Source organism: Apostichopus japonicus, chromosome 6, assembly GCF_037975245.1.
Source record: "Apostichopus japonicus isolate 1M-3 chromosome 6, ASM3797524v1, whole genome shotgun sequence".
Classification (NCBI taxonomy): domain Eukaryota; kingdom Metazoa; phylum Echinodermata; class Holothuroidea; order Aspidochirotida; family Stichopodidae; genus Apostichopus; species Apostichopus japonicus.
Window position 1 is genome coordinate 9,519,270 of NC_092566.1, and position 13,911 is coordinate 9,533,180.

The 13,911-nt window shown below is 39.4% G+C and overlaps 1 protein-coding gene across 1 annotated transcript in view; it reads left to right on the forward strand.

The window, feature by feature from the left end:
• Positions 1-9,751: 9,751 nt before the first annotated feature.
• The window catches only part of LOC139968922 (cadherin-23-like), a 120,832-nt gene continuing 116,672 nt past the window's right edge, over positions 9,752-13,911 (forward strand). Inside the window, exon 1 of the mRNA XM_071973544.1 lies at positions 9,752-10,015. Coding sequence (XP_071829645.1) covers positions 9,961-10,015 — 55 coding nt within the window. The 5' untranslated portion in view covers positions 9,752-9,960. The remainder of the gene's footprint in view (positions 10,016-13,911) is intronic.

A 13,911-nucleotide genomic window follows, 5' to 3' on the forward strand; every position in this document is an offset into this window, starting at 1 on the left:
CTCCATGGTAAAGAAACTACTGTTCAATATCACACAACCGTTCATCAGTAATTGTTACTGTGTGTTCGTAACACGGTAACATGTGTTACAGCCTACAGGACATGAAACAACGAGTTAACGTTAACACTTAAAGCAGCATTTTGCGTCCTTTACTATGGTTTTTCTCAACCTCACTGAATCCACGATGCCATAACGACATACATAACTATAGCTTATAATCTATTCAAATCTTACTTGAAACGGTGGCATAAAAGTCGAAGATATTTTCCGTTGGGATCCAAATAAACCTCGCCCATAATATGAATATTTAAAAGTTACGAACGTCATTGACCAATACGTAATACAACACCATGCTTGATTTGTGTAGATTGTCTATGGCAGTTGTACCAGGGAGCTGTTAGAGTACCAAGTTACCAACTCGACGTTTTGAATCTATTTCTAGCAACCGCTCATAACTAAACCTGCATATATGGTTGGTTGAATTCAAACCAGTGGGTTGGGGGAACTGTATGCGATTAATATTAAATGTGTAATTTGTCGGAGGACACTTTTCTTATTATCTGCAAATGTCCTTACTTACTCGCCAATTAACGATTTTGGCAGGGAAAAACTTGGCTGATATCTTAGTTTGCTGTTTTGTGATTGATATATGAGAAAAACTCGATGGACTTGTCAAAAAAGTGGAAAACGGCGACAAAACGATGTCGATTATTTTTTTTAAATAACATTTGCTTATTCAGCATGCAGTATATAGTGAACGAGGTATTAGCTGAAGCAATGGAAATGAGAGACTTCCTTTCATGATGCAGCGTGCGCGTGTTAATTATTATATGATATATTTTCATTTATAACATAACAGCAAACGATTCATCAATAGGATTGTCACATTTGGAGTGGATCAGTCGGTCCATTGCTTTGTTTTTTCTTGCTCAGGTTCTTTCCTGGTTGGCTATTCTAAAAAAGCAAACACATATCAAAATTATTTTTATGCCAACAATAAAATGTGATCTATGTTAACCGTCACTTCATCCCGATCTTACTAGAGGGATCTCTCGACACGTTTCAATCATTCCACCCTTCTCTTGTATAAGGAAATTCCTCTACTTCTAATTTATTACAACGCATTGAAGTATTAGCATGTCTATTCCCTAGGGAACGGTCTGTATCAAATGTGGAAGTCTTCCTCATTTTAGGCCTAACCCGCCTAAAGCTCTTCTAGGGGCTCGCAAATTTCAAAATATACCAAAGAGGCTAAAAAATGATGAGGTGGAGGAGGAGGAGTAGGAAGGGGAGGAGGATGAAGATGATGACGAAGATAAAGAAGATGACAACCATGACAACGATAACGACCACGGCGATGATGATGACAACAACGACGATGGTGGCGATGACGATGACCATGACGATGATGACGATGACGACGATGATGACGATGAATTGATGATGTGACCTCGAAATACCGTAACTAAACTTCGACCGCCACAATAGTTATATAGGCTAACATTTCGTATACTTAATATAGCGCAGACTTGTATCAAGTCACGAAACATTGCTTTGTAAAAGTAAGCATGCATGACACATACAAACGCACACACAAAAGTTATATAGGCTAATGCTTCGTACTTAATATAGCGCAGACTTGTATCAAGTCACGAAACATTGTTTTTTTTTAAAGTAAGCATGCATGACACATACAAGCGCACACGTCCGCATGACTTGAACTTGGCTATACGAAGGACATGTAGCATCGTAAATCTACATGCCTTAAATTTGATTACTGTAATTACTTCATCTTCGAACTCTGAGAGAAACGTAATTTCGCCATACTGTTTTCTTCTATCATAATGAGATTGATAATAAATTCCGAAAGTATCGATTAAATGTTTATCAAAAAGATGAAGGTTCATTTATCAAGTTCAGAGAGGAGTTATATATAGTTGGTTTTTCATATATAGATATTATAATTGTCTAGAATTGTACAAGCTATTATCAATGTTATATCTCCTTACAGATAAATCACTATGACATGACATATAATCTGCAGCTAATTTAATGGTATAAGCACGTCTCAGTAATTTCATGAACCTGCAACTTTAAAGGCATTGAAGACTCGCCCCAAACCGTGTGCCGCCCTCTAAAAAAAATGTTAACTTTCGTTGCTTGCAAGTGAAGTTTTTCTCTTATCGCTACAAAATGCAGACAGTAATGAAACGTGATACCTTATTATCTTTTATCTGGACCTGAGTTGCCCATCGCTGCTATATGTAAACTCTGTTGTGGGTGTTGACCATAGCTGCATGTATTCGAATTACCGACTGTAGCAAGCTGTGTGTGTAATTGCTGGGATCGATGGTGGTGTCTAACACTTCTAGTATTACACCACATTCGAAATTAGGTCAGATTACCGGCATCAGACGTTTCTTTGTGCGCGAGTATTCACTCCCTTTAATAACGCAGATGAAGCAATGCCATATTCCATGCCTTGATCAAGTTACAACAGTTTCATTTTCCTATGTCATTCCCTTTTTTCTATAGGGAAGAGTTAGAGGTGATTCGTAAACTTATCAAACCTTACGAGTGGTGCTAAACATACGATTACATATTCATATATTTTTAGGTACAAAAATACGAATAATAAAGCGCAGTAAACATTTGTTTTTCTTGCAGCCTGTAGTAAATTAATTTTAGCCTATCCCGGATGTCGTTTGATCGATCAATATATCTCGTAATTTCGTGTTTGAAATGTTGCCAATTGCAAGATTATTTCAGATACATGAACGGAGGATATTTTAACTATATAGCTTATTGATCAAATAAAGTAAATACAACCGGAACATGGTTTACGTTTTTGTTGGGCCCTTGGCTAGATATGAAGTTTGGCGCACCAATCGTCCTCGAGGCAACCAAGGCATGTGTATAGTTGTGTTAATATATGTTGCAAAGCATTGATTGCATAGCTGTACAATTCGCTATATATATATATATATATATATATGTATATATATATATATATATATATATATATATATATATATATATATATATATATATATATATATATATATACCCGATACTTATGGAAAGTAATATGAAGAGGGCGACAAAACAAAATGTTAAGATAAAGATGGTTTTCGGTGAAATATTTCTATTAGGTAGCCATTTCCCCTGTTTATTTTGCATTTTAACTTTTGGACAGCTTACTCGGGGGCCCTGGGCCCAGGTCACATGTGGCTTAATGGGAAAACCAGTTTTGATTAAAATGAATGGTACACTGATGGTGGCTGGGGTGGCTATATTTTGTCAATTGACAAGCTAACATTACACAATTCATCTCGAACGATGATGAGTCGCTGGCTGTTATCATCATATTTATGACAACCCCACCTAAGTTAATAAAGAATAAAATATAAAGATTGCAGATGATCAAACTATAAGAAACCTTCCAACATATTTTAATCGAATGAATCTTAATTAATTAATTAATTTTAGGTACTTCTGAGCATAACGATGACCGTGCAGACATGTTTTGTATACATCAACATGAGACTGACCAATAGTTTCCGTCTTCTCGCTGGTACAGTTCCAACCAAAATTAACGATGAAGATAATTTATTTAGATCTGAGGATGTTAGTTTTACGGTAGTTTAACTAGAATGAGATGAGATACTTTCACATGACTGTACAGTTATCCCCCTTTTGTCATCTGTTGGACAGTTTTGGACACTTCAACCAGTCGAAGGTTATATAATGGTCGTGCTATGTTAGTATTATTTACTCCTGCAGTTGTCTTAAATTGTCTCATCATTATTTTAATATCAACCTCATCTTGGTGAAACTATACTTATGATAAACAGAAACGAACCCACGATTTATAGAGGAAGGAATGTGGCCCTGTCGTTGAAGACGACTCCCATGTATAGGGCGCCGATGGGTACACCTATATCCTTCACAAATAGAGACATTATTAATATTTCAGACGTCAATGAAATCGTAATTCTGAGGTAAATATGTCAATTATAAATTAGGTCTACAATTTAGTTTAAAGGCAAGATGCTATATGCTACTAAACTACAAATTACTTGTAAAATGTTTGTGAGGTTGAAAAGGACGGGGATTATCATATTCATGCATACTTAAATAACTTATATAGACTTGAAGCCTGTATATCATTTACATATTCCGGATAAAGTAGGTGTCCTCAAATTCTTTTATGGTAATCTTTTATGGTAATCAACTACCTACTGCATATCATAATTACCATTTGAGGTACTTCCTGCATGGGTATACGGTTAAAGTGATTCATATTTATTCCACTGCATGGAGCCCTATCCGAACGGTACAAGTTGTAAATCTGTAGGTGCAATTTTCTTTATGAGAAATACATTTCAGAATTACTAATCGAGCAAAATGCAAATTTATTTAGAAAAAAAAGTTAAAAAAAGAAGAAGAAGAATTCTTCCGATAAGAAGTTATTGACCTAACCGACTTAATAATATGATCACATGATTTTTCAGGTGAGGAGTTGAGTATATGTGTAACCAGTAATGCCTAATCTATGCCATCGTATTTGGACAACAATGGTGCAACTTATTACTTCTCTCATTAAAGAAAGAAGCTGATCGGTTATATAGCTGACGTGAAACTATAAATAATATTAAAACAAATGGACTGCTGGGAGGAGGCAAGGGGGGGGGGGGGTCTGTGGTTTCACAAATCACGGTATAGGGATGCAACATATCACTTTTCCTTAAATGCAAATATCATGACTGAGCACCATATATTTTTTTCTACAACAATGGAGAGAGGAAGAGGGAGGGAGTCGGTGGGGGTGTGTGTGTGTGTGTGTGTGGGGGGGGGGTATAGCTGGGGTCGGAGAGAATAACATAAATGTCATAAAGTCCATACGGAAAGTCCAATAGAAAAATTAGGGTTCATTTAATACCCAAGAAAAATATATGGTATAGCGTCTTATAGTTTGATCTATTTTGGGTTTAATTCTCAATGAAATTCGATTAAATTTAAGAACTAAGCCAGGGAATGTGTAAGTGTAGGGGGGGGGGGGCAGGAGGGGGTGCATATATTAGACTTTATAGACGAAATTATGCGAGTCAATTTATGAATGTCTGAAAGAAATACATTGGGCTGCAGTTTGTAAATCGTGTCCATCATTTGATGAAACTGCAATCCTGGTATAATTTCGGTGAACTAAAATTGCAAATTATGTCGCAGGCCATATATACTTGTTACTTTCCATATATGCCACGGGCAGATATGCTTTTTGGCAGTCGCGTATATGGCAAGCCATGTGGGTCAAACACTGCATAATATATCCGCGTATTAATTGGAATTTATACGCGTATTAATTGGAATATATACGCGTATATATTATTAGCCAATCATATGGCTTAAATATATCCGCGTATTAATTCTAATATATATACACGTATTAATTCAAATATATACACGTATTAATTCGAATATATACACGTATTAATTCGAGTATGTACATGGATTAAATCCAATATATGCACGGATTAATTAGAATATTCACGAAAAACCATTTCCGCTCTTGCTGTGTACACATACCAACGATAAATGTTTTGGCGGGCTCGCGAGATCGCTTCAAAAAGCGAAACTTTACACATGTACAATTAATACGCGTATATATTCGAATTAATACGCGGATATATTATGCGGTGTTTGTCCCACATGGCTTGCCATACGCGTAGCCAGGAATTTGCCAAGGGAGGGGCGAAACTGTAGATTCGGCATTGCAAACTATCTAAGCGTAGCGCCACCATGATTGGCACGAAGCGCACAAGAAAATTTTGGCTGAAAATGCCTCCCAGATCGCTGGAAATGGCACTTCCCAGGCCTTGTAAGTTGCATCTTAGCATTTTCTCTTTTGTAAATACTAGTGATATCATAAAAAACATTAAAAAATTTAAAAAAAAATATATGCTCAAGGGGCGGGGGGGGGGGGCGGCTGCCCCCTTCGCCCCCCTTGGCTACGCGCCTGCATTTTGGGGCCCTAACTGCCCCGCTGTGAGGCAACCCAAGGGCGGTATATAGCGTTTCTATGTTCAATGTAGGCGCGATGGGTTTTATTGTTAAAAGGAACTACTTCTTTGGACTGAAGCATAATTCCTTTCTATACCATATTACTATAGAAATGTACGCATGAAGAGAACAGCAGGTTTTTAACGATGTGTTGATAGCAGGCAGGGTGGAAGTTAAGCTGAATTAATCTGCTCTAGTATCACCTTCCAGTGTATGCCTGATTAATTATATATTTATAGACATAGTGTCAAGCAGTACGGTACGTGATATAAACACACCAGAACAACTCCCTGAACACACATAATGGGATATGTTATACAAAGTGAAGAGAAGTATAAGTTACTTACGGGGCCGTGCATTATAAATAAACATAAAGTCAGCGTTACATTGAGTATTATATGTACTCAATGAGTAGTTATATTTTGAGTATTACATGTTTGTGATTTATTACAACAGTTTCATTTTCTCTTCTTCGATTAATTATTACTGAAGCATAAACATTTCCCCACAACCTTGAGTATAGGAACCTATCTCCAACATTAAGTACACAATAAAGAACATTTTGTATATCACAAAATAAGGTTTTACTTTCAGGAATTTGCACACCTGTATGCAGTATAGTTTCTCTCAGCCGATCACGATAGACTTAAATTCGCGTAACTGTATCATGTTTTCTTCTCATTATTATCGAATATGGTATAGGCCGACCAGCAGATTTTTTTTAAGACAACACGGCAGTGGCGTCACCAGACTTTTCAGTCTGGGGGGGCACAGGGGGGCACCAGCATTTGATGGGGGGGCACTTAGGTGGATACGGATCAACGTCCTGGGGAGGGGTCTAAGGGGAGGGGGTGCCCCTCCAGGCGCGGCGGAACGGGAAAATTATTGGGGGGGGGGGACTAATGTGTAGAGACTATCTAAGCGGAGCGCCACCATCGGTTGGCGCGGAGCGTACAAGAAAATTTTGGGTTTTTCAAACCCCCAGATGGCCGGAAACGGCACTTCCCGAGTGTTTTATGCTGCGAATACCTAGCCCTAAAATATGGGTCTCAAGCCTGCAATTTCTCAGATTGCAAGCCCCCAAGCCCCCCCGGTTCCGCCGCCACTGCCCCCCCTCCCCTTTGGAAAATTTTCGCATACGGAGGATGGGCTAGATGCAAAATGCTGCCACATTTGATGCTAAATTCGATCTGAAGATATCTCCAGAAATTGCTCTTTTTGAGGTAATGATTTTAACAAGGCGCAGAATTTTGCGGAGGATATGAACCACATGCTGTCGATATTATGCCTAACCCTATCAATAGAAGCTACATTTGTTGAATTAATGTGTGCATGACCCCGACTCCTTTCTTGTCCTTCTCGTTTTCGCCCATTATCTATTAAGATGTAACAGGTTCCAGCATCGTTATTGGCTCCTATCAGGGATCTCACCATGCAATCCAAAGTTTGATCACACATCGAGTATGGCTCAGTATGCAGGTGTGAACATTCGCCATTTGTTCCTACAAGCATCTGACCTCAAATGACCTCTGCACCCCTTACACAACAGGGTTAATATATGGGTCCACAAATATAGGCAAGTATGGTGCCTGCGGACCCTCACATTCTCACATATCGTCAGCTCCTAACCTGTCAACCTCAGACCAAGGCAACATATTGCAGTACCCTCCCTTCTCACAGTCATGTAGCTCGCGAAGCGGACTTGTATATCCGCTGGTATATGGCGTGAGCACTGACACATTCAATGTAAATATCGACACCTGTTGTGATGGCGCGGGTTACGACTTCGATACCCGACGTTCAAGGATAAACTTGTTCATTTTTTCGCAGCTCATTTGAAGAAAATACGAATTACTGTGCTTCTTTGTCCTTATGAAAAACCAACTCAGATGATGGGAGTTGAATATAACAAAATATATATATATTTTTTTACCAACCCAAATCTCAGATGGGGGGCACCCGGGGGGGCACTAGGTTTTCCAGGGGGGCACGTGCCCCCCTGGCCCCCCCCCCTTGGCGACGCCACTGCAACACGGTGCAATGCACGCATGTGTTAAGGGCATGTAAATATATAACGCAGTAAAATGACGAAAGTTAGAAAAAAATAAATGAATGCGTGTATAATTAATGGTATGAACGTTATACGGTTATCTTTTCCTTGCAGGGCGAAGGTGAAGGTCAGGCGAGTAGCCAACGGAGGGGCGAATCCTGTAGGCAAACTATCTAATCTAAGCGTAGCGCCACCATAAGTTGGCGCGAAGAGTACAAGAGTATTTTGGCCGAAATGCCTCCCAGATCGCTGGAAATGGCACTTCCCAGGCCTTTTAAGTTGCATCTAAGCATTTTCTATTTTGAAATTACTAGCGAAATCATAAAAAATATGCTCAAGGGGGGGGGGTTGCCACCTTCGCCCCCCCTTTGCTACGCGTCTGGTGAGGGTGAGGGCAAAGTCATATACGGTAGTTGACATTAACTTTGAGTGCGGCATGTACCACTGGATTTCTCGTTTCTTCATATATCCATGAAAAGAAAAACACACTGAAGCAGTACCATTGACGAGTATACTCGACGTTTAACATGTAATAAGTGTTCTTGTGCGGAATCATGCTTTCATTGATTCTGGAATAAAACATCTGTGTTTCCGAGAACTCGATATAATTAGCCTGCTTTTGCAATGGTTAAAAATATAGTGAACTCCCAATCTGAAAGGTCGTGAGAAAAAAAAATCGTCATTGTGGTAGTTCTGGACGAGACATTTATCTGAACTTTCAGCACTATTTCAGTAATCCTAACATTGGACGGTTTTAGCTGACATCTATCCACACGAAATCATTCTAATTTATCCCCGATTACTGTGTAGCCTATGATAGGTCTACATGATATATAGACGGCATTATAGCTAGTCCATTGAACAGGCTAGGCCTTACACCGTCCGTATACGGGCAGCAAAGTATACTGACATGATGAACTTGAAGGGCCCTTAAATCCCTCGTTGAGTAACTTCTTCGATGAAGGTGAGTTTACAGTGGACGGGAGGGGCCGGGCCGGGCAGTAACCGGAGCAGGGCCACAACCACGGTATAGGGGGCTGACAGAATATTACAAAAAATCCTCAGTGCTGCACAGTACATCAATATAGCATATACAATGTAAATACGATCCCGTAGCCTAAGCATTCGAAAATTCTTCAACATCGAATCCTTATTCGCAAATGATATAGCACCATTTTGCATCTATGATAAACACCCCTCCAATTTTATCGAAATTTTCACCAGTGAGGATAAACTCCCCACCCCACCCACCCTGCCACCCACCCAGTACGCAAACATGTGGTTGCGCCCCTGTAGTGCAGGAAGTGAAGACAGAGACGGTTCTATACATACATGAAGTCTTAATGAGCCCGGACTTGTTCTTGTTAGTACTGTACTCGCTTGTATTTAGTGAATAAACTTTCCTCTATTTCAAATGATTAGTCAACCGAATAGGCATACATGGATAACGCTATATTGGTTGGTAAATGAATACTGTATGGTTAGCCAGCTTGTATCTGATAATGCAAATAACTTTCATATCATTTTCAGCAAGTCACTGTCTTTCGGCGTTCCATATTACACCTGACCGCTTGGACAACGTCTGGGAGAGAATATTGTTAGTGTAGTACGGCTTTTCGACCTTGATTTACCATATGGTTACTACACCATTTGAAAGCTAATGGGTTACGGAACCTGTACCCATTCGTTGTGTGTGCAAATGTACAAAATATGGTATCCCAGTGGCCCAAGCCACTCAAGTAACAAAGCAGTGGCTATATAGTCCTATGCTGTACAGAAATATAATACATGATGTCCTTGGAAGTTGGAGTTGATATGGTAACTTCTTCTGTCAGAGTACATGCCAACGTATGTCAAAAAGTACTAGTCGTAGGCCTAATCTACGCTTGGACTTGGAGCGACAAGGTAGTATCACATACTGACCAGAGTTAGGCCATAACTTTACAACTTGGAAGTCTGTACGGTACATGGGGATTCAAGTTTCGTTCATGGGCAGAAGTTTTTCCACTCACATTTTCCTCAATATTCTCCCCAAATCTGTGTGTTTGGATCAGAAATATGTGTTTATGCGTGCTTTGGGTGTAGCCTGGCCTTGGCTAGTCTATAGTAGGCCTACAACAACTGTATGCCCCCTGGCCCTTCTGGCTAATGCCAGTCAGTCTAAGGAACTGGGACAGGCATGTAGATAGGTCTACAGCCTGTACATAAAGGGTTAAATTAAATTAACGAATTTGGTATTTAGTGCACATACTCTTTGAGTACAGTATGAGTAGGGTCACATAAATGTGGGCTTGACCAAGTTTTGTAGCATACTGTATATGCTTTGGCAAGAAATTTGGAAAAGAGAAATGATCATTTCAATAGATTGATGGTCAGCAGAATGGAATATGCAGATCCTACCTAGATTAGTCTTGTATGGAAACTGAACCGCTTGAAAATGATGACAAATTTAGAAGCTGCTGATAAGATATGGTCCCTGTGTGTGCATAAAACTTTAAAAGTTAATTCATTTAGTTCACATTACTTAGAACAACAGTAGCTGTGTGGTGCCTTCAGCTTTTGAGGTTCTGCCTAACTTTGGCTCTTTATGTGTACGGATCATAATCGAATTGTGTAATATTAAACAATAGATTTGGCATTCTATACTATGGATGTCAGATGGACCTTCTGACTATATACCCTAAAGTCACTTTAAAAAAGAGTTTTAAACCCTGGGTGGAGAGTGAGGATAGGGGTGGGGATGACCCCAATAATTTTCATGGCAGTCGGTAATCTTCATGTGGGTGTGGTACTCCCATAGAGGACATTTTCAACACCGCTGAGCATCGCTGTACCGTCCAATATCTCCCCACCCCGATCCCCATCCCCGGACTTCAAATGCCTTTGATCCATACCCTTCAGCACTACTGCTTCCTTGATGATGGTTTTTAAAGTATTTACAAATTTATGGTTTTACACCTAAGCCGGAGGTTAACCTTCGGCTTAGGTGTAAAACCAGCTTTGGTGCACTTCAATGCTCCCTTCTAAATAATTGTACATTCCTCAAATCCTGGCACTGTTTGTACTCCGAAGGCAAGAATTGGAAATCTCAGGTGAAATTAAGTCAACTCATTGGAAACAACTGTAGCAAACACTATAATTTGCCACTTGAAGTAACACAATCTAATGTGTTTGAATCTCATGCTTGTTGTATACAAGGCCACTGTACTGTATGAGTAGTAGTGTAAGCTCAGTGGTTAACGCCGGTTTCTTTCAATCAAAAGGTCCTGAGTTGGAGTCACTCTAAGAATAATGTATGTCGTCCAGTTATAGAGCTGTAGACAATTCATAGGCATGGACGTTAAAGATGAATCTAAGAGACTAACTTCGGTCAGCCTGCTGCAAGTTCCTGCTTGCAGGAGGATCTAAAATACGTACAAACAAACAGTTCCAGCTCCCGGGTTATAAATTACATGATAGTAGCAAGAACTAGTAACACTGCTCTTTGTAGATCATGTCCTGTACAAGCCTTAACACAGGCCTATCGTGATATTTGTGCATCTTGTGCTTACAGCATTCTGCACAAGATACAACAACTTAACTTTACTAAATTAATGAATTAAAAAGGCCAGAAGACAAGTTATATGTGCTCAGATTGGAATTTCCTTTTAACTATTCTTGTATTAAGGATTTAAGAAAAAATTACACCCATCAGTCTGAACGCCAGTAACAGAAGTTTAGCAATATATACCGCACTGTACCCTTGTTTGAGGGACAATATAGGGCGTAATGTATATTTCTACTCAAGGGCGGCGGAACCGGGGGGGCACAGGGGGCACGTGCCCCCCCACTTTTCCTCAGGTTAAAAATGTGCCCTTTTTCTACATGAAAATTTCTAAATAAATAAAGAGTTTACAAAGCGAAACCCATGTCGAATGAAATATTTCGGGAAGTTTTAAATGTTTACTACCACAGGCGTAGGAGCCCAATTTGATTGGGGGGGGGGGGGGGCTGTAACGACTTGCCCGAAAAATATTAGCAAAATTTTTCGCGCGCTACGCGCGCGTTCAACACGTTAATGTGCATATCATATAGGTATGCGTTGGTTATTACATCGCATGCCAATAACATACAATCATTTGCCGTGTTATAACCCTTCCAAATTGGTTAGAATTATTGGCAAAGTCGTTACAATAATAATGATCATGATAATATCAGTTTAACCATTGAAAAACACATAGAAAAGTATTTTTCTTTCAGTATTTTGACATATTTCATTTGCTTTCATGCATTTATCGATCGCGTGTGCAGGGACTTGGACTTTATAATGATTTCACCTCATTTTGTCTTTTTCCTTCTTTCCCAATTTGCACATTAGATATTGCAGTGCTAGTATGCATTGTTTCCTTGCGGAGGGGGGGGGGGGGGTTGCGTTGATGGAGTGATGTGCATACGCAAATAAGATAATACAATAAGAGTTATACAGGGTACTAAATATCAGGCTGCATCAGTCCAATCGAATTTCTGCAAAGTGCCCTTCGACGTTGGTGCCCCCCCAGATTAAAAGTGCTTCCGCCGCCCTTGTTTCTACTGCTATAATGAAAACTGGCGATTAGAAAATTTGTTGTCCACTGGATCTTCAAGTAGACTTGACTATTGGGCATTTTTTTTTCAAGTTAAAATTTACGATACTGTCAACTTAATTCCACATGTCTTCAAAATTCAGTCCCGCCCGGATAATGTTAAAGACTGCATGTAGACATTGCAGGTGAAGCATATATGTGGCTTTGTAACAGATTATCAATTTAAACAAAGTACTACACATGTAACAGAAAATCATTGAGCTCTGTACAGTACCTATGTATTAAATTCTTTTGGCAGTCCATAATTTGGAGAAACTTACATTTTCACACACTTGAAATAAGAATGTTCTGATCATTCCAATATAGCATGGATTCACTTTGTGTCTCTTTGTGTCCCTGAACCTGGGTTCTGTGGGGGAGGGATGGGAGGGGGGAGGGGGGGAGGGGCGAGGATGAGAGAGGGCAAGTATATCCTCCTGGATGAAATAGAAATGAACTGATCAATGGGTACATTGCATCTCTGTAGCCCTCTGAAAAGGGATGGGGTAAAGGAGGGGGGGGGAGGTTGGAGGCCCCTGGAGAGGAAAGTGAGTTAACATTTAATTTGATCTTTAGATGTTAGAGTCAACATGAACATTTCCCTCTATGTATATAATTTTCATGTTTCCTGGAGAAGCCAAAATGATAATATATGTGGTTCCCTTGTTGAAATGACCGACTTGTAAACTTTCATTGTCAATTATGTTTTACAAAATTACTGCAAGAGGAGAGCAGACAATTAGTTTTGCTCAGTAAATGTGTTGTTTTTTAGTTATTTTTTAACAAGCATTTGACACCCTTTTCATTTCCCACTCCTCAACCCTCTTCCATCCATCCATCCCTCCCTCCCTCCCCCACCCACCCACCCAACCCACTCCCCTCCCCACCCCCACTCTACATCTGCATTACTCTGGATATTTCTATTTGCAACCCCTTTATTTCCACATTTTAAAGCTCGTCATTTGTAAATTCATGCGTATATGCATGATCAATTGATTCATAAAAAACTTTTGAAATTTTACTTTTTAATATACAGTACCTCGTTCTTTATAACTTAAATATCTTATTCTTCTAAATATGACAGACATATTGGTTTTACCAGTCAGTCTTACAACTGCACTTTAAATTTAACCACAATAGTTTGCCAGTTTTGCATAGAAATAAAAAATTAAAAAAAATCAGATACTGTATAAGTTAACC